This window comes from Cimex lectularius, unplaced genomic scaffold (genome assembly GCF_000648675.2).
Source record: "Cimex lectularius strain Harlan isolate CLEC.00 unplaced genomic scaffold, Clec_2.1 scaffold25, whole genome shotgun sequence".
Lineage (NCBI taxonomy): Eukaryota > Metazoa > Arthropoda > Insecta > Hemiptera > Cimicidae > Cimex > Cimex lectularius.
The window spans coordinates 2,605,150-2,630,357 of NW_019392633.1; the positions used below are offsets into that span (position 1 = coordinate 2,605,150).

Here is a 25,208-nt window from a genome sequence, read left to right on the forward strand (position 1 = left end):
TTCAAACTACTTTTTCCTCGATATCTGTCATTCGTATTAAATTAAAATTTTAACCTGCGCGTTTGTAAATTAATACCAAAGAGAATACGTTTTTTGTTAAGTTAAAAAAAGAATTATATTTGCCAAAAAAAAATAAACAAGCAAAGTAAAACAGGTCATATCGTTTACAACAATACATTTTCGTGTATAGCATTTGCTAAATCCGCTCATAATCAGAAAAAATCGTTAAAATTTTGCAAAAACGCTCGTTTTTAATGGAAAATAATTGTAATTTATTTATCTCAAATGTTACTCCAAAAAATGAATATTAGTGAGGAAAGTCGTGGTAATGAGTGGTCCATTTATCAGAGTTAACCGTTATTTTAATTGTGCATCCATTCTAGTTAAAATAAAATTCTAGAATCTACAATCGATTTTCTGCAAAATGAAAGAAGTTTCATATCTCTCCGAGTCAAAGTTCTCAAAACTCGACCCACCGATCCCTTAGTTATCTGAAGAAGCTCCTACCTAACAAAGCTCTTAAGATTGCTTTATACTGGACAATGGGACATTTGGCTTTTATGTGGCTTCTTTTGTTCATCGTAAGCTTCGTACGATTTTCATTAATATGTCGTATGTACTACTAAATACCGCACAGCTCATTCTTTCTTATCCATGGCAGGACCTGGTCGCCTGTGATCATATTAGCCAGAGTGTAAAAGAATAAATATGAATAGTAGTATAATAGCACTGAACAAATATTAAGAATAATTAAATGGAGGAATTATCGAAAGTATTTAATATTGTGTTATCCGCGATGTTAAGCATGATGAACTCTGGCCCAGAATTAAAACGGATAATTGCTGTGGAACTTGAAGTACACAAAGAACTTCTTTATGATATCCATTCTAAAATCAGAGACCATTGATTTCTTTGTTAAGTTTTTTTTTTGTTAGCTTTTACAAATCAACTGCTGAGGTTCATCCCCACGCACATGTACCATACTTCTTAAGACTGTTTTATACAGCATTTGGTTTTATGCGAGTTCTTTTATTCTTCTTTGGAAAGAGTTGTGAACTTTTGCAATAGCCTTGACCCCAAAAATTATTCTTGGTCCCTCCCATGGAAGTTCTATGCTGTCTATAATATGCATAAATAATTTCACAAAGGACTTCATTTTTGGTTAAACAAAATCCTTCAAGCTTTCTGATATTGTTTGATGATTTCTAGTTCATCGTGTAAGACTTTTATGCAGAATCGATGTTTTGATTTTGGCAGAACACAGTATTTCGTGTGCGAATGGATACTCCGTATATCGCAGATGTTAAAGTGAAAGAGAAAAGGAGAGAGGTTTCGGCATTTAGCCATCTTCAGTGGTCAGTCAAGGAAATGAACAAGAGCGGCCTGAAGGGGGCAGACTCGGCGGCGAAAGCCGGAACGCTCACCCTTCCGACCGGTCCATCGCGATCAGGCCCTCTGACGTTAAATGAGCTGTATAAAAGATGATAAGGATAATGGCAGCGTCGGTGGGCAGGGTCATCCAATAGGCTCCTTCGTGTTAAGTGCACGACCTGAAGATGGCCCCCCGAGGATCTGAGCTTTAAAGAAGGAATAGTTCTTGCCAGATTAAGAATAGGTCATACTGGGTTGACACATGGACACTTGCTGGTGGGCCAATTCCCCCGCAGGTGTCCGTTATGCAGAGAAAGGTTGCTCGATGTGTCCCACATAGTCGAAGAGTGTCGTGCCTTGGCTCCCTTCATGGAGCGGGTAGGCATGCCGCCAGATTTAAAGAGGGTCCTCGGACACAGCAGCGAGTTTCAGGGTCCCCTATCCCGCTTCTTAAGGGAATGTTTTATTGTATATAGAAGTCAAGTTATGTGTTTTGTGTCTCTGTGTCTTGTATGAGTGAATGTATTTATTGGTGTGAATGGAGAGGGGCTGATCTCGATCGCCCCTCATGTTGCGTGAGTGACTTGGGTCTACGGCGGAAAACTTTTAAAGTACCCCATCGACCCCAAATTAGAGTAGTCTATTATAGGGAATAGGTAGATGGAGGAATATCGAGTACTCCATCTACCAAACAGTATGAGTGCGGTCAATGTAAATAGGTATGAATGTATTTATTGGTGTGATCGTGTGTGTCTATCGAGCGTGTTGCGATATTTTGCTAGTGCTTTGGGGCTGAAATGTCCAAGCTGTCGGATGCCCCTGTCAAAAAAAAAAAAAAAAAAAAAAAAAAAAAAAAAAAAAGTATCTGACGGACCAAACCATATTACAATATAGAACTGCTACGTGATACTTCTTCTATGTTATAAAGCAGCTAGAATTTGTAATTAATAATTTTTTACAAGTTGGGGCGTCGGTGGCCGCAAGAGTTTAGGCGTTGATACGGCGCACATCACTGTAAGTAAAGGTCCCGTGTTTGAATCCAGTGGCGCTGCATTCGAACCCGACGTAAATACAAATGGGCTTTTTTTTTTCAAAAACACCGGTACCCTGAGGGTTGATATGACCTCTGCTGTAGCGAGCCCTCGTTAAAAAAAAATCTTTTACACTTCGGTAACGAATATTTTGTACACATAATTGTTTATGATTCTGATTTAATGAGTTCCGTTGTTAATTCGCACGTGTTTCTTTTATATAAAAATAGTTTTTCGCCGTTTTTTACTTTGGAAACACCTGACAGTCGTGGGCATAGGCAATTAATTCAATTCACAACATCACCCTGAAGTCGTATATAAACTTTTGTGCCCGGTTGCCTTACATCCATCCATCATCAGAATGCATGTCACCCACTGCCCCCATTAGTAGCTCTGAGATGATTAACGTTTTTGTCCTCAAGGGTCTGAATAAAACGGGTATATTTAAACCCCGACTGGGATTATTAATGTAGAACATTGTACATCTACTGTAACTGGTTATTATAAAAGTCCTTTTACATTTGAGATTACGTCTCACGCCTCTATCAAAAACCTTGACGGTTTAAAAATATGAATGGACATTTCTTTCCCATCACTAAACTTACAAATTCATTAATGTAGATCTCTGACGTATATTAATAGAGTTTTAATTATAGTAAGAGTGGTTTACTATGTTCCATTATTCAATGAAAATGATAAAATGTGTCTTTGATGACCTCTGAACCATTTTGACGATTTAGTTAAAAGCGAATTTAAGAAAGGCTATTTCAGACTCATTTTGGTACACCAATTTTATCCCCTTTCTCTTTGTACTCATAGATTCCTTTATGACCAGGCAGTCATGTCAGAAACTCTATTTTTATTCTGTTATCCATTCATTATTTTACAAGTTGAGATTAATTATTTACTTCTTCAAAGTTTCTTCTTTTCTTCTGTTTGAATAGCAAATTTATTCTCCTTTTGTATAGAGGTATTTACACATCGCTACAATCCATCTTTGTATAACCGTGTGCATTAATGCCAACATATAAAATATTGTGCCAAGATGAAAGCCCGGAAAGAAAATTCAAAATAATGAGAAACTATGCGGGGTCTACGAGCCGGAAGTCAATTCCGCTGACCACTCGGCTACCGCGGTCCCCAAAACAAAACTTTTCTTCTACAACAACTGTTTTGAAAAAACTAAATAAGTTTCAACTGAACTTTATTTCTTGAACTGTACAATCAATATATCATTGTATAGAAGTCGGTTTTCTACGATATCCAATAAAACGTGTGGTCTAGACAGTAAGTTTTTTTTGTAGTTTTAAATTTGTAATTAGGTGATTTAATCATACTTAGTTGTCTGAATAAAGATGGCGACAGTAGGTACGAATGCACATAAAAAATAGAAAGTAGTTGCCGTTCTCATTTTGCCCACGTATTGTCAAAGTTTTTACCCGAAACGAACGAGAATGCACAGATTATAAAACTTTTAATACCAAAAGGGATCCCGTTTTTTCCCTCGGGAGATCTGAACTGTCGATTGACGCAGTGAGTGCCGGCGATTCGGAAACCAATTACGTTCCAAGCCTACGACGCTCAAAATGACACTGCGCTTATTTTAAGATTTTGATCCTAAATACACGGCAGAATGTAGTGAAAAATATAATACCCTGGGTTCATTGAACGAACTTAAAAATTGGTTTGACAGTTTAAACCAAACTTTTTGTTAAAAAAAAAAGTCATATTTCTTCGAGATTTTTGACTATCAATTAAAACTATATACTCAAAATAACATTAAATAACATTAAAAAGTTAAAGCCTGTGTTTTTTTAATGAAAAACACTTTTTAATAATTAACCCGATGTAATAATTCTCCACCATACAGACTATATTCACAAACAGCAACAATGAAGCTATCTCTACACTAAAATAATTCAACTTTTACACAGTACATTGGAACTGAATGTATCACTCACGCCTGACATCCGAACAACATTATTGCCACTGCGGTTCATCCTCTGTTAAATTACTGGCGTGGGTCAGACCACGACTATAATCCTTGACACATTTTGTACCATTAAAGGCCCATAAAACCCTAACACTAATTCATTCTAAACAAAACTGTAAAGACTGTTTTAATTCCACATTTATTCTACCTAGCCTACTTAAGTATTTATCCGACTCTTTCATTTTGTACTTCTTATTATTTTTAATATATATAAATATATATATGATAAAATAATACTATTTTTCATATTATTTTAATAAAATAATTTATTACCTAGTTGATGTAACGTTGCGTACGTAAATCTACCTTAATCATTAAGGTCGTAACGGCGTCCAAGACCGACACTTACGCAACACTGACGAATCTTGCTGGTTTAGTGTACAGGGTACGCCCTAATCGCAAATATTTATTTCTCTACAAATAGAAAATACTAAAAATATATTATTTATTTATTCTTCATCGTTTCATCTATTTTCTTCCTTCATTTAAAAATGGTCTAAATAAATGAGAAAATAATTATAATTTTTTAGTCGTTTCAATTCAATTTACATTCAGTTTCACTGAAAAATGTGATCTTGTTTATTTTCTTACCTCTCTCTCTCTCACTCACTCTCGCTCTCTTTCTCTCTCTCTTTCTCTCTCTCTCTCTCTCTCTCTCTCTCTCTTTCTCTCTCCCGTTAACTCTCTTTCTTTTTGCTCGCTCACTCTCTCTCTCTCTTTCTTCCTCCCTCTTGTGCTCTCTCTTTCTCTCTTTCTCTCTTTCTCTCTCTCTCTCTCTATCTATATACCTGTCTATCTACCTTTCTCTCTCCCTTTATCTATCTTCCTTTCTCTCTCACTCTCTTTCACTCTCTTTCTCTCTTTCTTTTTTCTTTCTCACTCTCTCTCCCTCTGTTTCATTCCCTCACTTATTCATCCCGCTTCACTAAAATTTGAAACAAAATGAATGTGGTCCTTTCCTGAAAACGTTTCTTTCTTGAAAACTTTTCTGTATTATTTTTAATATAACCAACTAATATATTAACTAGTTGGTATAGCGTTGCTTATGTAAGTTAAACAGGTCATAACGGCGCCCAGGACCGACACTTATGCAACACTGACAAGTCTTGCTGGTTTAGTGTACCGGGTACGCCCTAATCGGAAATATTTATTTCTCTTCAAATAGAAAATACTAATATTATATTATCTATTTTTATTGTTTCATCTATTTTCTTTCTTCATTTAAAAATGGTCTAAATAAATGAGAAAATAATTATAATTTTTTAGTCGTTTCAATTCAATTTACATTCAGTTTCACTGAAAAATGTGATCTTGTTTATTTTCTTATCTCTCACTCTCTCTCTCTCTCTCTCTCTCTCTCTCTCTCTCTATCTATCTATCTATCTATCTATCTATCTTTCTTTCTTTCTATGTATCTATCTATGTATCTTTCTCTTTCCCGATAACTCTATTTCTTTCTCTCTCACTCTCTCTCTCTCTCTTTCTTTTTTCTTTCTCACTCTCTCTCTCCCTCTGTTTCATTCCCTCACTTACTCACCTCGCTTCACTAAAATTTGAAACAAAATGAAAGTGGTCCTTTCCTGAAAACGTTTGTTTCTTGAAAACTTTTCTTTTATTGTTTTTAATATAACCAACTAATATTAAATAGTTTGTGTAGCAATACTTATGTAAGTTAAACAGGTCCTAACGGCGCCCAGGACCGACACTTATGCAACACTGACAAGTCTTGCTGGTTTAGTGTACCGGGTACGCCCTAATCGCAAATATTTATTTCTCTTCAAATAGAAAATACTAAAATTATATTATTTATTTTTTCTTCATCGTTTCATCTATTTTCTTCCTTCATTTAAAAATGGTCTAAATAAATGAGAAAATAATTATAGTTTTTTAGTCGTTTCAATTCAATTTACATTCATTTTCTCTGAAAAATGTGATCTTGCTTATTTTCTTATCTCTCACTCTTTCTCTCTCTCTCTCTCTCACACACACACAAACACTCTCTCTCTCTCTCTCTCTCTCTCTCTCTCTCTCTCTCTCTATCTATCTATCTATCTATCTATCTATCTATCTATCTATCTATCTATCTATCTATCTATCTATCTATCTATCTATCTATCTCTATCTATCTATCTATCTCTATCTATCTAACTAACTATCCAACTGTATCTCTATTTCTATCTATCATTTTTTCTCTTACTCTCTTTCTCTCTCTCTCTCTCTCTCTCTCTCACTCTCTCTCTCTCTTTCTCTCCCTCTCAAAAATTTTCATCAAGTTCGTACTGAAAGATGGCAAATGATTGTCTAAACTTGAAGAACAAAGGGACGCTTTCGTAAGAGTGCCACACTTGGAAAACTCGATCTCTGATTAATTGAATATTTGTTTGGAAAGAAGAACGGCCGGTCGAGTAGTTTTTTTAGAGTTGTATTGTTCAATAATTGTTTGCTCTATGTAGCCCGAAAGGCATTGTTGTTCTTCAGCCGCGGGCCTTCTTTGTTCCTCGGCCCCAGCGCGGGGAAGTTGGCGCGTCGGTCAAAAAAAAGGAGGCGGATTTTCTAACAATGACGCACTCTGATTTCAGACAAGGATATTTATTTTGGGTATTATAATAACCCTTTTTACTATGATTGGAACTCAAATCTGATTGTTATGGACCAATATTGACCGAAAACCCGGTTTCCGGAGAATTATTTACTGTAACCTTGAAGCCAGTGTTAGTTTTTGGCTTCAGCTCTGAAAAACAAGTCTCTTAAAGCCGATTCTCAAGTTTCATGTTAAACCAAAACGCCGTAAATGTTCTAACTTCCTCATTTGTTCAGACTCGCTTTTACAGCTAGGAATTTCCATTTTTTTCTTCTTAAACAAACTCATTATTTTATTAATATGTTTTTACAGACGCAGCTGAATGCGAAGTGGTTTCAAGCGACTCAGGATCTTATGTACGTCCTCCTGAGGCATAACGTCAAGAAGGTAAGCTTGATTACTCATTCAGATATTTCTAAACAACAAATTTAATACAACGATTAAGTGCCAATTTGGAAACTGTTATACTCAGTAATTTGAAGGTAATTATGAGAATCATATCTTGGCCGGACAATCTACACCAAAATTACTAAGGGGTTTAAGGTTACATTTGAAGCCAATTTGTAATAATGCAATCTTAACTAACTTGTTTTACAATTTACGTCCCGGTCATGATCAAGAATCAAACACTAAATACAGTTCATTTAGTATAATTGTGGTATATTTAGCAAACACAGTTGGAAATTGTTTAGCGTCGAATGTACTGAATTCGGTGAAAGCCTGAAATACGTTATCAATGAGCTGCGCCATAAATGCTGCTGTTCAGCAGGCGCAAATGTACTGATTACTAAGCTCAAAAACAAAGCTTGCCACGAACAAATTACCTTTTAATTGAGACGCGATTAAATTATCTTTACGATTTTCCTATCGGTTTATCTTTCGTATCCCATTGATTCATTTTGGTGAATAATTACAGCTTTTTAACTAAGGTATTTTTTAAAATCGTTAACCTTGTATTGTCGAAATTCGGAATTAAATTCAATACATTCACGGTTGTAGAGGGTCGAGTAAAGCTTGTCTAAATGTAAATTGGTCTATTCGAATGGCTTCCCTTTTCAGAAGTAGTTATCATCACTGATCATCTCTACGTGTTTCCTGGTTACATGGCATCAGGATCAAGGTTGCCACGTTAGTATAAATCTTTGTGTCATACAATTTCTCTAGTGACTAAAATGGTTTAAACATTTTTTATTATTACCAACTTTTATTATTTTTACCAAGTTATTCTTAATTATACATATACTTAACTGGAAAAAACGGAGAGTCGAAATGAGTAGCGATCGATGTCAGGGTGACTCAAGTGGTTAGAGGAGCGGGGTATGAGGTCGTGGGTTCGAATCCCGCCTGGGAAACAAATTTTTACATTTCGAAAAAAAATCTGTATTAATGTGTGGTGAATAGTGACCGTTAGTCGATGATTATTCAGACATCGTGAGATGCGGTCTGGTGTGATGTAGGTTTCAGAAAAACATTTTATTTATCGTGCCAACGTTTCGATCTTTATTGAGATCATCTTCAGGACCTTGTGTTGTCTGCATTTCAACAAAAAAGTTTTCTGATTGATAGCCGATGTGAGTTTCTTCTCATTATTGGCGATGTCCTTCAGAATACTTTTTGTTTCGTGTCCATATGAGGTTGAAATTTATTCATAGTTCTTTCCATGTTCTTAGTTCTTCACATGTAGAAATGTGTGGTGATTAGTGACCGTTAGTCTATGATTATTCAGAAATAAGAGAACTTTTTTGTTGAAATGCAGACAACACAAGACCCTGAAGATGTTCTCAATAAAGACCGAAACGTTGGCACGATAAAGAAAAATTTTTTCTGAAATCTACATCACACCAGACCGCATCTCACGATTTCTGAATAAAATGTGAATTTTTAATTTAGTAATTTTTATTACTGTTTACACTGACCTACTTTGAATTCAGTTAATTTATTCTTCTGATATCTAATTCTCCTGATAGATATTTTAATCTACTGTAAACAAACATATACTCTAATGAATATGTGATATGACTTTGATAGAAACTAAATTCAATTTTTTAACATGTTTAGATGTTGTCGAAGTCGGCAGTAAACTGGTGTCCAGACGAACTCTGACAACAAGATCCATTCGATTTTTATTTCACCGACTGTTCGAAGTTACAGGTTCTCGATTTATTTTAAAGTACCGTAAAAAGAATCTAAAATCCAGAAAAACAAAATCGTTTCTTTTGAAGTAAATCCAATAAAAGTTTTACATTAAAGGCAGGCGACCAGAACTTTCAAACCTTTAGGAAGGAATTTCGTACTAGAAGAAACACATCCCTCGAGACCCTTCATTCAAACTGCGATAAGATAAGGACCAGCAAAGTTTGAAAATAAATCAATGGATACATTTTTTTTATCTAAAGTAAACGTTCGTGACTTGAGGTCGTTTATGGCCACGATGTTATTTTTGTTGAAAGCATGCCTTCTTGGTATCAGTATATCATATTTAAAAGTTCGAGTCCCAAAAATAAAAGTTAACGTTCTAAAAACAGACAGACCATTAACATTGTTTTTCAATTGTGATGCCCATTTTGAGAAGAGATGGAATGGGAGCTTCCTTACATCAAAGAAACGCAATGGTATAGTAGGCAAGACTGCTAGGATTTCCAGATGATTGGCTCAAAAAAAGAAAAGTAGAAACGTAAAATAGAAAAAAAAAGCAAAATGTGAAATAAATTAACATTTTTTTAAACCTCTTGGAATACTCCTAATTTAAAAAAAATATTTTTAGGAAGAAAAAAAAGGTTTAAAATGTAATATTTTCTGGCGTGGAAACAACTACAATAATTTTAAAAAATAAATAAATAATTACAAAACACACTGATTAGCTTGATTAGAAATCTAATCATAAGCTAGACTACTTAAGTTGAAAAGTTTGCAAGGCGCTGAAGCTACTTTCATCTTCTTAAGAGTGCTAGAGTTTGCAGATGAATGGCGTAAAAAGAAAGTAGAAACGTAAAGTACAAAAAAAAGAAAATTGTGAAATAAACATTTATTTTAAAAAAACCTCTTAGAATACACCTAATTTAAAAAAAAAAACTTTTTAAAAATAGAAAAAAGGTTTAGAAAGTATATATGATATTTTACTGGCGTGGAAACAACTACAAAAACTTGAACAGATGAACAAATAAATAATTGCATAACATACTGTTTAATATAACATTTATATAAAAAACACGTGTCTTTTGGAATACTCCTAATTTTAAAAAAATCATTTTAGGAACACAAAAAAGGTTAAAAATATTAACATTATATTTTACGAATAAATAAAAAAATAATTACATAACATACTAATTAGCTTATTATAAAGCAAGCGAGACTACTTGAGTTAATAAGTTTGCAAGGCGCTGAAGCTATTTTCATCTTCGACTCTTCCTAAGACTGCTACGGTTTACAGATGATTAACGTAAAAAAAGAAAAGGAGAAACGTAAAGTAGAAGAAAAAAGAGAACTTTGAAATAAACAAACATTTATGAAAAAGACCTCTTGGAATACTCTTAATTTTAAAAACACTTTTTATGAAAAGAAAAAAGGTTAAAACCGTGCATATAATATTTTGCTGGCGTGGAAACAACTACAATAATTTTAAAAAATGAATGTTAAATAAATAATTGTATAACATACTGATTAGCTTAACTATAAATCAAGCTGGAAGCTACATTTATGTTCAACTCTTCTTTTTCTTTAGTGTAGAGTGCACGACAAAATTTTGTGTCTTCCATCGTCTTCAAATGGGCTACAAACCGGGCTGTTGAATCTTTTAAGATGGTTCAAGGTATGCGTTGAAATTCCCGTACAATCGCGAATCGCCTTGTTCCGCCCTCAATATTTATAGCATATAATGTTTGCTATTGTTTATATCCTGAACTCGAGATCCCATCACGATGGAGCGAGGATTTTACCGAACGACATCCATCTTTCGTTCGATAAGAAAATGGAACAGGTGTTGAATTAAAACGTTCCACCGTGTATACAAATAGAAGCCATTAATCTGCGGTGGCTCAATTCACACGCTTTCTATTCTAAGGAGGGATTACAAATATGAAGTTTGGGGAAACATGCTTTGATTAGGCAATTTCCCGAATCCGCTTAATTCCAGTTTTCCATGAAAATGACTATTTTAGGCAAACAAGAAACTTAGTTGGAGAAAAGCATTTTTTTAAATTGATTTTTTCTCATGATGGGAATCACCCACATATATGCAACTTTTACACCAAATTTCTTGTTTATTGAAAAGTTTTCGATACATGATCATACTCCACCCCAATAAATCCGACTCCGAATTTAAAATTAAAACCTTTCTAACTCCGAAATATTTTCGTCGTGTCATGGATTTCAATGATCTTTAAAAGCTAGATATTTTTAAATAAAAAATGGCTTGGTCAATATGAATAACTGCTTTTTTTTTTTAAGAAATGCGGTCTCTGCTTTAATGTTTTTGGCTATTTCATATTTCTAATGTGATTTCAAGGTTAAGTAGTACTTTAACAAACAAAATTTTTTTTTTTTCCTTAACAATTATGTAAACTGAGGGGGCGTCGGTGGCCGCAACGGTTTAGGCGTTGACACGGCGCTCATCACTGTAAGGTAAAGGTCCCGGGTTCGAAACCAGCGGCCCTGCATTCAAACTCGACATACTTACAAATGGGCTTTTTTTCAAAAACACCGGCACCCCGAGGGTTGATATAACCTCTGCTGTTGCGAACCCTCGTAAAAAAAATAATAATAATAATCTGAGCGGCTTTAGCTTTGAAGTTTCAACAAAACTAAACGAAAAAATATAGAAGTTAAAAACATACGTTAAATAACTACATTGAAAAGCAAAAAGTGGCCATCAATAATATTTTTAATTATCTCTTAGACAATCCTCCAATCATTATCTTACAACAATATTTGGGGCGTTTTAAAGGATCAGAGATAAATAAAGCACAGATAAAATCTACCAGTTGTGTTTACGATTGGATTTTACAAATAGTCTTTGTTGGTTTTTCTGTGAAGCTTCTTTCTAACTAATTAAGGTTTTTAGTTGAGATAAAATAAGTCAGTGTTACGAGCGGGATTCGAACCCACGACCTTCGGCTTGATACGCCGAAGGTCGTGGGTTCGAATCCCGCTCGTGACACTGACTTTTTTATCTCAACTAAAAACCTTAATTAACTGAATGATATTAATTGGTCAAGCGGACCACGAAAAATATTGAATTTAACTTCTTTCTAACGTTCCAGTGGTTTGATTTTTTTAAGTTGTACCATTTTTACGTTTCAAAATGGTTTGAGTGATGGTTTTAAGTGGTACAGATTCGGCTAGAATCATAGGTTGGAAGGTGATAGAATTAAGCGTTTGTGGTCACGGTTAACATTCCCATAACAACAGCCCGAAGGGTCTTCCAACGCTACCCATATACTGCAAGTCACTCACGAAAGGATGAATCCTGTCACATCTCAGAAAGATGATCGTTTCTTTATGTGTTGTATTGTTTCGAATCTACACCGTAAACGACATTCTACCGCTGTTGAGATCAAACAACCTCTTCAAAAATTTAGAAATGTTAACGACTTTCAGAAGGTGGATTATGAAAAGGCCTGCCACTGGTCCTACTTCTGACAAGACACAGAACATCGGTTGTTTCACAAGAAATCACATCATTAAATTAGTCTGAGAAAAATTGGGCTATAATCTTGTTTTTATGTGAATCAAGGTTTTGTTTGAGGTTTTCTGACGAGAGCTTGGAGAAGAAAAGAAAAGCGGTATATCACCGCAATATTTTCACTCCAGACTTTATGCCCATTCCCATATCAGTTCTTATCTTTGAACCATCGTTATACCATACAAAAGCTCCAGGTTTTTCTTCGTTTGTTTAATCTTTCCATTGTGCTATATTTTCAATAATTATGTTGAATTGTTTTGTAAGTCCATTATTTTGCGTCAGAAATATTATGGTGATTAGTGATCGTTAGTCGGTGATTATTCAGAAATCGTGAGATGAGGTCTGGTGTGATGTAGGTTCGATGTAAGATCGAAACGTTGGCACGACAAATAAAATGTTTTTCTGAAACCTACATCACATCAGACCGCATCTCATGATTTCTGAATAATTATCGATTAACGGTCACTAATCACCACACACTTAAGGAAATTTTGAATGAATTTATTAAACTTTTTTAATTTTGATTCGAAATGCTCTCCACTCTCCGAAATGTATTTTCGACGCACTGGCGTAGCATTAAACCCGCAAAACCTCCCGAATAGTCAGAAATAGTTTTAGCCTGTTAGTGACTTTACCTTTTATATATAAGTTTTAATAATATTTATTTAATTATGATGTTTTGAAAGAAAATTCACTAAACCAATTGAACATCATTTAGTGAAAGAATAAATTTAACTAAATTTATTACATGGTTTTGCTCTTAATAACGCATTAAAATAAAAACTAGGAAAAATTCTTTTAATTTGGTTTACATTAAAATAAGTATTTTGTAGTTAATATGGCGATAAAATGCATATATTTGAAGTAAACAATAAAACATGAATGTCCAGCGTTTTTGCCTTTGAATGTATGAAGGGTGGCAGTTTGAGACTACGTTCCATTGCAGCTGTGGGTGTTATTTTAAGAGCACCAGTCATGCTAACGTTTTGTAATCCCTTGCCTTTCTTTGTTATATTTTTGTCCACCGTATGTGGCTTACAACGGTGACTACCGCAATGTATGTCCATGAGGTAGGATTAAGTCTCTATGTTCTTCTATAAAGTCTTTAGCATATCCAATTTACATACCTTTACCTCTGTTCTCTTAAGTTTGTAAACGTTTACTTGAAAAACAGTGAATTGTTAGATAGCCAACTAATTTAGGCTAATGAAGATTAATTAAATAACGAAATAGTCAAAAAAATCAATTGTTGCGATAAAAAAAACTAGTTGGCAAGAGAAAAACTGAATTATTTGTTCGGATATTGTTTGCATAAACATGGCAAAGGAAATTAAAATTTTGGGTTTCATTATAAAACAATAAGGCAGGTTTTTCAATAGTAGGGTGAAAAATCAGACAATTATTTGTTAAGTTGTAAAATAAGAAAAAACTAAAAACATTTTCCATTGTAAGTTTTTATTTATTACTGAATATTAAGGAACCAATAAAAATCTTTTAATTATTAATGGTTCAAGATTTCACCTTTTTGTTTAACGAGGTATTTCAACTAGGAGGTTACATAAAACCACCGGGTGCCGGTGTTTTTGAAAAAAACCGTTTTGTAAGTATGTTCCCGCTGGATTCGAACCCGGGACCTTTACCTTAAAGTGGTGAACACCATGTCAACGCCTTAATCACGTTAGTTTACCGACGTTTTACATTTTAAAAAAAATCAAAAATAAGTAATAGCCAAAATTAGTCGTTTAGAATTATTTTCAACGAAAATAAATAATTATTCAGAAATCGTGAGATGCGGTCTGGTGTGATGTAGGTTTCAGAAAAACATTTTCTTTATCGTGCCAACGTTTCGATCTTTATTGAGATCATCTTCAGTGCCTGGGATTTACGAATATTGTTAAAATTTAACACAAACATGTAGGATGTGGAAAAAAGTGAATTTATACAATGCAAATAAATATTTTTATTTTATATTCAATCAAAGTATTTCTACTCACTCAGGCATCCCAGGCCTTGAAGATGATCTCAATAAAGATCGAAACGTTGGCACGATAAAATAAATGTTTTTCTGAAACCTATATCACACCAGACCGCATCTCACGATTTCTGAATAATCATCGACAAACGGTCACTAATCACCCCATAGAAAACAAATAATTTTGTACTCTTTAGTTAATGATGTTTACAAAAAATCAGAATAAAACATTTTTATCTGAAATTATACAAAATGCTACTTAGCTTATCTAATATAAAAACAGCATTCGTTTATTGCTTTCTTCTTAAACTTTGAGTAGTGAGAAAAAATACAGGAACTTAGCTAGGGCTGAACTACGCTGCCAAATATTTCTTCTAGTTTGCACACAAACACACGCAGAATGGGCGAATATGATGAAACTTCTCAGAGTAGTTTAGTTAATTTGTTAATTTGTCGATCTGGTTGCCAAGTCAGAATGCTTTCGTTGGTAGTTTCCCTCAACCGACTTAAAAGCATCGTAATCTAAACTGTGCTAATTTAAAATCCTTATCTCAATCGTTTCTACAACGGGGAGATAATAGCTGAATGGAATTATCAATTTTCATGTGACGGAAAAAAACCACGATATAACGGAAATTGTAAATGATCTGCAATCAACGATGTAATCCATCACGTTCAGTCACGCAGGCCGAAAGTTTCCTCAAGTCCTCCCATTTATAAATACACTTTTGTATTTTTATTTGGACTGGAATTGCTTCCATTCAAAGAAAATCGATTGAGACGTTTTCTGCGGTGTGCTTTGTTGATGTATACGGTTCATAATGTAAATCAGTTTGTTTAGAATGGAGAAACAACGGGGCCAATTACTGTGGTGTTTAAATAATAAGCAGAAGCATAGAATAAGAAAGGACTTACTTTATTTGTAAAAAATAACAATAATTGTTCTGAATATTATTAAGAAAATTAAAAGAGGCATGAAAAATCGTAAATCGTTAAAATCTGTTACCAATACTTGATTGGTTTGCCAACAGCAAATTTATACTTATTGACTATAATACAAAATTATTAATAGAATGTATTTTTTCTCTTTTAGGTCTTCAAAAACACTTTTCTTGCCTATTACACGATCTACGACGTTAAGAACGAGTAAGTGATGGTGTCATCAATCACCCTCTTCATTGATCAAACCTGTATTACATCTCTTTCACGTCATTGCTTTGAAAATGCGAAACCTTTTATTTTCTCTCCTCCTTAACTTTTTAGCTCCCAGCTTGTCATACCGTCCGACTAGAAAGGGATTAATATAACTCGTTGTTTTTTGCAGCCACTTGATCCCCGTAAGACTGAAAGGAGTGCCCAAAGTTCAGCAGAGCAAGCTGCGCGCGGCCCTCTGGTGCGGCAACACGTCCCGCCTCATCCTCGTGGGTGAAGACAACAATATTTACTTCATGTCTTCGCCGATCGATCAATCCGCCGACTACCAGATCACCGACACCGGTGAGGACGGCATATTCTACAACGGTTTGCCTGATTGGCTGTACCAAGGTGAGCCGTTAAGAACCGATTTAAACTCGTCTTACCCCGGGTGACGGATTATCTCGGATTTGTTTGTTCAGAGGAGATCTTCGAAGGCGAGACGGCCTCGCTTTGGTGTTCCGAAGACGGCTCGGTTTTGCTCTACGCCTCCTACAACGACAGCGCAGTCCGAACTTTCAAGTACCCGTCCTTGGACAGCGCTAAGTCCGGAGGGGACTTTCCGTCGACCGGTTCACTTCCATATCCTACGGTACGCTATTTCTATTCAGCCGCACATTTCCCCACTTCGCTCGCTCAACTCGCTCAAAATATTATCTTTTTTAGCCAGGAACGGCGAATCCCGCTGTGGAGCTCTGGTTGGTCGACCTAAACTCTACGGATAAGCCCCAGGTGCTTATCGAACCGCCGCAAGTCTTTCAACATAAGTAAGTAAGAACAAATTCATATATTAGGACCAAACCAAAAATAAATTCTCTCTCACTGGCAAGTGATATTACATCGATGAAAATAATTATCATTAAAAAAAATGGTTAGTATTCACCAGAAAAAAAGCATAAATAAAAACAAAATTAAACCGGCCAATTCTAGTTTTCATACAATTTCCAATAAATTGTTATATTTCATTTTCGTCGAATTTTCAGGAAAATTAGTTTTATCTTGCAACCAAATAATGGAAGTAGTTTTGAATAATGTATAAATATTTAACGTTAGTAAGTCATTTTTATTTAGTTATTTGTTTTTAATGGTTTAGAGCTTTGTTTGAAGTTACACTGAAGTTTACACTGATCTCTAACTCATCAAGCGTATTCTGTAATAAGGCGTTTTCGAATCCGGCTTCACGTCCTCACCAATAATGGCCAAGCTGTGAAGTTTAGTTTGCTCTGAGAGTTCATCCTTTTATTCCGCGTCTAACAATACGCAAAATCTCAGCAAAGCAATCTTCACCCGTCGCCGTATCATCTCTCTTCCAAACAACTACAACTTCGCTCCCCTCACAGCAACCGATGTCGTCCGGTATTTGTGACTTCACATTGACAAAGTTTCACTTGGAACCCACAAAATCGACATTCAAAAAATAGCACTGAGCAATGATTACTTATAAAAGTACTTGCCAACAGATCGAAACACTACGAACCAACGCCTCATCTAGATCAATCTGGACGCAATGAATTGAAGTGTGGGTTCAACCAAGCATTCTAACCTCCAATGAATCCAATCACTACAAATTCCTTCCACCAAACTTGACAATCAAAACATAGTACTACTTGACAACAGATAGAAAACTCGCTACAAAATATACGCTTCATCTTCAGATTAATACTAGAACCATCTGGACGCACGGAATTGAGCTGTGGGGTTCAGCCAACTTTCTAACCTCCAAAGAATCCAGTCACTCCAGTACAAAATCCTAGAAATCATTGCCCAAACTTGATACTTTATATTCAACGTAACTATCCACCCAGGCTTCGAAATCCAATTTTTCCTCGAAACGGCAAGTAATCGATACAGACTTCTTCCTAACACCACGAACCCTCACCAACTCTTTCCAGTTCAACACCTTTCAACTCAATCCTTTCTGAAAATCCCCTAAAACGTCTAAATCGCGAAAGGCCTCTTGATTTCCTCGGTAATGAGGAAAGTGAATAATTTTCAATTAATTAAGGTTTTTAGTTAAGATAAAAAGTCAGCGTCACGAGCGGGATTTGAACCCACGACCTTCGGCTAGATACGCCGCTGCTCTACCACTTGAGCTTCCGTGACTTCGATCCACTCAGAACTAACTTCCCATCTCAACCCCACCTTTGAATTTTCCCTCCTTTTTGCTATTTTTCAAATGTCGTGTAATCTATTTGATTCTCGGCGACAAATGAAATGGCCACGGAGAGCTTTTAGTGAAGTATACTTCATTCACTAGTTTTCGTGATCCGCTTGAAAAATGGCAAAAAGGAGGGAAAATTTAAAAACAAAAAGGTGTGGTTGAGATGGAAAGTTAGTATTCGAGTGGATCGAGGTCGCGATAGCTCAAGTGGTAGAGTAGGGGCGTATCTAGCCGAAGGTCGTGGGTTCGAATCCCGCTCGTGACACCGACTTTTTTATCTCAACCAATACCTTAATTAATTGAAAGATATTAATTGAACAAGCGGTTCAAGAAAACTAGTGAATTTAAAAAGTAAATAATGCTATGATAGGAGTGTAATTAAGGATTAATATAAAATTCATAAAGACTAAAATTGCTTGTAGTACCAGGAACTGTTGTAATATATATATATATACAAAAAATTATCGAATTTGTTCATTTATCGTTTTTTTTTACTTGTTTTATGATGGGATTTTGTAATTTTTACCGGTTTCTAGTTTACATTTTAGGCCTTTTTTTCATTTGTTCAAATTAAAATGATCAATTATGAAAGTATATTAATTGGTCTTTGGCATCTGAACACCAACTCCCTCCGGGAAAGGAAAAGGGCGGGCGGCAAAGGGATGAAGCGGAACATATTTCTGCCAATCCGTGCATTATAAATTGCGCTTAGATTCTCGGAGTTCTAGAAAGGCATAAACCTCCGAGGAATTCTCGGAAAGAATTTAAATTGGAATTCCGGTGAGAATTATGCACTTCACTCTAGAGGCCTGTTGAAATATCGGTGAGAACTAATTTATGATGCCATTTTCACGAAGAAAAGTCCAACGACAAGATTAATCTATTTAACAAATAGGAAATTCCTTCAATACAATTATTCTTAGGTTTTGAAGTTTAAATATATTAACCTCATAATGTTGTTACTCATAATCTTGATTCTATTTGAATAATAACGTCCGATTGTTAAAGTGTTGTTGCTTACAGAGAATATTATCTTACGTCTGCTGGCTGGGTTAACCACAGGAACGAAGAAATCGTTACTGTCTGGTTAAACAGGCCTCAGAATCTTAGCTTAGTAAGTATCTGCAAGTCTCCCGACTGGAAATGCGCTGAGGTAAGCTTTGCCTTTATAATCGATAAAATCAATATAATTAAACCGAACGACTCGCCTCTTTGCAGACCCACGCTGAGCGGGCGCCGGAGAACGGCTGGGTGAGCATCAAAGGGCATCCGGTGTTTTCCGAAGATGGGGGCAGCTTCCTGCTGATGTCGAGGATCCAAGAAGGCGAGACGGGAAAGTTCACCCACATCAAAGAGGTGACCCTCTCGGAGGAGCAGAGGATAAGCGTCATTTCCCACGGCAAGTATCAGGTCACAAGCATACTTGCCTGGGACTATGTGAACAACGTTGTGTAAGTAACTTACATCGTTTAATAACAGTTCAAAAGTTTGGAATTAGTTGTATGTTGAGTTGTTATATCAGTGGTTTCCATTCATCTTAGAAATTTTATAAATAAATTTGAAACAAACAAAATCATAATTTTAAAGATCATTGTTATTTTGTGCCAAATACGAATATTTGTTTTTAATGTTAGATATTATTTGGGGACTGATGGCGAAAAGGCCGGTCAGAGGCATCTGTACGTTGTGAAAAACCCCAAAAACGGTCGTGCACCTCTGAGCAAAGCGACTCCGATGTGCGTGACCTGTGATCACTCGACTCACCGCTACGACAACTGTAGCTATTTTAACGCTTATCTGCCACCCCCTCCGTACACGAGTAAGACGAATCGAAGCGTAAACCACGTCGGTCACTAACTAGTTCTCTCTTTGCAGAAGGCATATCGCGGTACATCGTCGAATGCCTGGGTCCCGGCCTCCCCCTCGCAGGGGTGCACACGTGGTTCAACCACACCATCCTCATCGAGAAGCTCTACACGACGAGGCCCAAGTACGGCCCCAAGCTGTCGACTTTGGCGCTGCCGTTGCAGAGGACTTTCCACGTGCCGCTCCCGCACGGACAGGGCAAAGCCACCGCTCAGCTACTCCTTCCCCCTAGCTGGAGAGAAGAGCTGAGAGATGCCGCATTCCCGGTTTTGGTCGAAGTGTAAGTACATGAGATATTTCGCCCTTTCTGAAAGCACTCACTGTTTATGTATTTTCAGAAACGGCAAACCGGGCGCGCCTCTGGTGAGTGAAATGTTCTCGATCGACTGGGGAACTTACATGTCGAGCCAGTTCGACGTTGTTTATATTAAAATGGACGTTATTGACGAAGGGAGTAACTTCGTAAATATGAGGTTCGCCGGTGTGCAAATCCAAGACTACATCACAGTCATAAGGTATGCCCATACCATCGATCCTTATGCTTAAACTCGACATCCCGTCCTACATCAAATACAGCTAACATGCCATAAGTTTGATTATCAAAGTTGGACATACCAAGCACTATCAACAAAAATATAAAATTTAATTCACTACTTTCGTGGTCCGCTTGACCAATTAATTAAGGTTTTTAGTTGAGATGAAAAAAAGTTAATGGCACGAGAGGGATTCGAACTCACGACCTTCAGCTAGATACGCCGCTGCTCTACCACCTGAGCTATCATGGCCTCGATCCACTCGGACATCAACTCCCCATCTCAACCCCACCTTATGAGTTTTCCCTCCTTTTGCGATTTTTCAAAACTCATAAGGTGGGGTTGAGATGGGGAATTGATGTCCGAGTGGATCGAGGTCACGATAGCTCAGGTGGTAGAGCAGCGGCGTATCTAACCGAAGGTCGTGGGGTCGAATCCCTCTCGTGCCATTAACTTTTTTTCATCTCAACTAAAAACCTTAATTAATTGTCAAAAATATAAAATGTTTTGATTCTGTTCTAACGAGTCTGATTCTGCTTTGATTGATGCAGCCTGATGTACAAATCATTTTTTTATTAGTATATTATCAACTTCATTAGGTCTAGTGTTCATAGTAGTTTTGCATGGTAAAAAATCAGATGAAACTTTTACGAGGATGCAGAAATGACAGGCATTCTTTTAAATTTTGAAAATTTTAATACCAAATTAAATATATCGGGGACCGCCGTACTCGAGTAATTAGGTAGGTCAGAGTCTCGGCTTATTGACCCCCACGGTCTTAGGTTCAATTCCCACCGTCACCCTGGAATTTTCTTTCACGCTCCCGTTAACCCAAAAATACAATTCAGTCAGTATCGCATCCTCTGGCTATTATTGAAAAACATAAGCTAAAAAAAAAAAAATTAATTTCAAAAATATTTAAAAAATCGTTACCTAATTAATAATAAGCAAACATTGAGATGGAATTTTCGTTTACAAAATTTAGTAGTTTTAGATCTATCTGCCCTAAACATTTTTTATTGTTTCGTGCAGAAAGAGTATGATTAGTTCTCGAAGGGTCTATCTTTCACGAATGACTCAAAAACTAAAGAAAGCGTGGGATGTGCCTGGCATGATCTCCAATTGGAATGATGAAGGCTCTACTATTCGTTATGGAAAATATAATTATGGAATTACTAGTTGTACTATAAGATTCAGTAAGTTGTATAGAATGTAGTTAAAAAAATTTACCTTACTTAGCTCGGGTGGCTGAAATATCGTATGAATTGCAAAGGATAAGGTTATTGCTACGTATTTTTGTTGGATTCTTGGTCACTCCGGAACCCATGGTGATGTTGAAGTGGATAACCGGGCTAAGCGAGCCATAAAGGATGGTATAGGACTGGAGTTTCCGACCTCATCCTCAGATTTTAATTACCATGAAAATACGCAAGACTAAAGAATGCCAGGCCTGTGACTCTGTTCCGACTAGTAAATTTTATTTCTATATAAACCCAAACCTGAGGAAAAAGCCCCGGATTACAAAGACAAGCATGAATAGGCAGGACTCTCGAACAATCCACATGCTTAGAAGTAACCATGGGATACCATACGAAACATGTGGAATATCAGAGGATCTTGAGCACCTCATAGTGACTTCTACCAAATTTGTAAATAATAGAAAAACACTAATGGACACTGTTTACAATAATAGGGGCTTGGACAAACAGTACTCTATACAGTATACAGTAAGTCTCTCTCTCAGGCTCTGAGAGTTTAGAGGTTTATGAGGCAATTCTGGTGTATCTTCGGGCTGGTAGTTATGACAAGCCATTTCATAAAGGCCGACAAAGCGACATAAACAATCAATAAAGATCCTTCATTTCTCTCCCCTAGAAACTTGAGCATTTGTGTGAGATTTTTTTTGTTCCATTCTACGATGGGTATGAATTGCAATAAAAAATTAATAGTTGATTACCCGTCGAAAAAATTAAACAATTGTAATCTTTGGAGTTTTTGTTTTATCATTCCATTAAGTGTACTGAATTTTTGTTTATAATAACGAGTTTTTAGTTTTTCAAAGGACGTAGAAACTGAGGAATCGCTATCAGATGAGGAATTTTTAAATGCAAATGAAGGGGGCATAGGCTAGAAAGATTTACTATGGTTTTGTTTTAAATTTATTTTTTTGACAGGCGTCTTGTCTCGCTCCTCATCTGAAGTGTTGTGATCAGAAAATTTTTTATGCGTGAGTGATTCGGGTCGCAGTGTTTGTTTTGACTTGTTTGGGTTAGACAGAAAGAGAGTCTTCAGATCTTCCTCAAGCTTCTGTTCAATGTTTTTTATTAGTTGTGTGATTTTCTCCTGTCTTTGTGTGGGTCTTCCTTTTTTGGGTATTAGAGAAGATCCCAAAATTTCACTTTCGACTGTTTTAACAAGGTTTGTTTCAAGGAAGTAAGGTTTTCTGAATCAAGAGGCAGTGGATCCTCGTCCTGGTAATTGGTAAGTTGGGAACTAGTCCCAACCAGCGTGTTTGAAGCCGTAGGCCTATATGAGTCCGACATTTTTTATTTTTTTTTTTTTTAATTTTTTTTTTAATCAAAGGACGAGGTTTTGCTCTGCTATCAGTATTTGTAACGTTAATATGGTTATAAAAAATAAAATAAAATAATAATTCCGTTAAAAATAAAAGGTTCTTAATTAATAACAAATTAATGAGTCGAATAAATCTTATAAATGGTTACAACTAATTTAATAAGGAAAAGGGAATATTTTCTTATGATAGAAAGTAAGTATGTAAGTGTAAAGTTATTTTTTGGTTTTCTTTTCACTGAACAAGTTGTATAGTATAATGTAACGAACCTTGATGAACGAACACCACTAAACTAGAATTCTTCACTAGCATTTTTTTTGTCTTGATAACGTCACACACTTTTATTTTTACTTTATCTTCTTTCTAAAGTTGCAAGCGACCGAGTCGATCCAAATACGACCAAATCCAGCGTGGATCTCGCTTAGGCCTGCCGCTGTCCTCTCGTCTGTCTGCTCAATCGTTGGAACTCTGTCTTATTGATTGTTTATGTCGCTTTGGCGGCCTTTATGAAATGGCTTGTCATATAATATACGGATTTAAATCACGGTAGGTTGAGGGCAGGCATCCTGGGGAGGTCGGTTCGGTGGGTGCCGGCGGGCTGTGGGGGTGGGTTCTTGAGCATATTAAGCCCCGTAGGTCTGGACTTTTTATATCTCGATGTTGTGTTTTTTATTCACATCTCCGGAGACCTCTGTGAAAGGGAGAATACATATAAAGAAGCATTCCTCTTCTTGTGCTTGTCGATTGCGGCTGGCTGGACCTCCTGGAGTGCCTGTATACGCACCCGTCCTAAAACTATCTTTGTCCAATGTCTGTACAAGGCCACATAAAAAAATTAAAAAATCCATTTTTTTTATGAAAGTGTTTGCCAGATCGTTTTTGTTTTTAAAAGTCGTATAAAAAGAAATTTTCGATTAATTATAATTATTAATTAATATTTATGGAAGGTATTGGTTGAGATAAAAAAGTCAGTGTCACGAGCGGGACTCGAACCCACGACCCTCGGCTAATTACGCCGCCACTCTACCACTTGAGCTATCGTGACCTCGATCCGCTCGGACACCAACTTCCCATCTCAACCCCACTTTTTGAATTTTCCCTCTGCTTGACCGCTCGTGACACTGACTTTTTTATCTCACCTTAAAACCTTAATTAATTGAATTGTATTAATTGGTCAAGCGGACCCTCGGCTAAATATGCCGCCTCTCTAGTCTCTACCACTTGAGCTATCGTGACCTCGATCCGCTCGGACACCAACTTCCCATCTCAACCTCCCCTCTCGAATCCTCCCTCCTTTTTGCCATTTTTCAATCAAGGAGGGAGGATCGAGAGGTGAGGTTGAGATGGGAAGTTGGTGTCCGAGCGGATCGAGGTCACGATAGCTCAAGTGGTAGAGACTAGAGAGGCGGCATATTTAGCCGACGGTCGTGGGTTCGAGTCCCGCTCGTGACACTGACTTTTTATCTCAACCAATACCTTCCATAAATATTAATTAATTGAAAAATGATAATTGGTCAATCGGACCACGAATTGTAATGGATTTTATAATTATTAAGTTTGATTTATCATTAGTTAACAATACAATTATTGTTCTTTAATGCTTGAAATCCGGAAGTTTATATACAACAAATCTGTGAGTAGAACCATCATTTACAAAAAGTGCATGACGATGTCAAAACGCTGACAGACCAAACCGGCCAAGGTGATGCCAAGGGCTGGTTAAAATGACCAGAATGTTGTTTAAATATTACAAGTTGACATGAATGGTCATATTATTTTAATAAATAGGTATTTTACCGCTTTAAATTTCTGTTTCAGGTATTTAATCGATACGCTCAAGTTTCTTGATAGAGAGAGAGTAGCCGTTTGGGGGCGAGGATACGGTGGATACGTGACGTCCATGATTCTCAGTTCACAGCACCACATCGTCAAGTGTGGTATCGCCATATCGCCGATAACCGACTGGCTTTATTACAGTGAGTAACGTGAAATTAACGGTGCACAGATCGAACCAAACCGATGCGTCCTGTTTTCAGATTCAGCGTTCACAGAAAGACTGCTCGGCCAGCCTTCTGAAACGTTCAAGGAGTACGTGGAAAACGACGCGATTCAAAGGAGTAGGCACATCGAGGCCGGATCGCTTTTCCTCATCCACGGCCTCGCAGACATAAGCGTTCCGTACGTCCACTCGCTAAGCCTCGCCAAAGCTCTGACTCAGCAAGGCATCCTCTTCAGATATCAGGTAAAAATAGGA

The 25,208-nt window shown here is 36.4% G+C and overlaps 1 protein-coding gene and 1 non-coding gene across 4 annotated transcripts in view; one reads left to right on the forward strand and one right to left on the reverse strand.

Moving 5' to 3' along the window:
• The window catches only part of LOC106666993 (inactive dipeptidyl peptidase 10), a 184,723-nt gene that overhangs the window by 158,698 nt on the left and 817 nt on the right, over window positions 1–25,208 (forward strand). For all 3 annotated transcript variants that reach the window (XM_014394576.2, XM_014394578.2, XM_014394577.2), the window contains 12 exons: window positions 7,289–7,363; window positions 15,722–15,774; window positions 15,953–16,173; window positions 16,245–16,414; window positions 16,489–16,589; window positions 19,007–19,136; window positions 19,202–19,434; window positions 19,618–19,802; window positions 19,859–20,129; window positions 20,188–20,364; window positions 24,773–24,930; window positions 24,991–25,196. In XM_014394576.2, the coding sequence (XP_014250062.1) occupies window positions 7,289–7,363; window positions 15,722–15,774; window positions 15,953–16,173; window positions 16,245–16,414; window positions 16,489–16,589; window positions 19,007–19,136; window positions 19,202–19,434; window positions 19,618–19,802; window positions 19,859–20,129; window positions 20,188–20,364; window positions 24,773–24,930; window positions 24,991–25,196 (1,980 nt within the window). The remainder of the gene's footprint in view (window positions 1–7,288; window positions 7,364–15,721; window positions 15,775–15,952; window positions 16,174–16,244; window positions 16,415–16,488; window positions 16,590–19,006; window positions 19,137–19,201; window positions 19,435–19,617; window positions 19,803–19,858; window positions 20,130–20,187; window positions 20,365–24,772; window positions 24,931–24,990; window positions 25,197–25,208) is intronic.
• Trnai-aau lies at window positions 23,927–23,999 on the reverse strand. The gene has a single exon. It is a non-coding gene; the product is annotated as a tRNA-Ile (tRNA).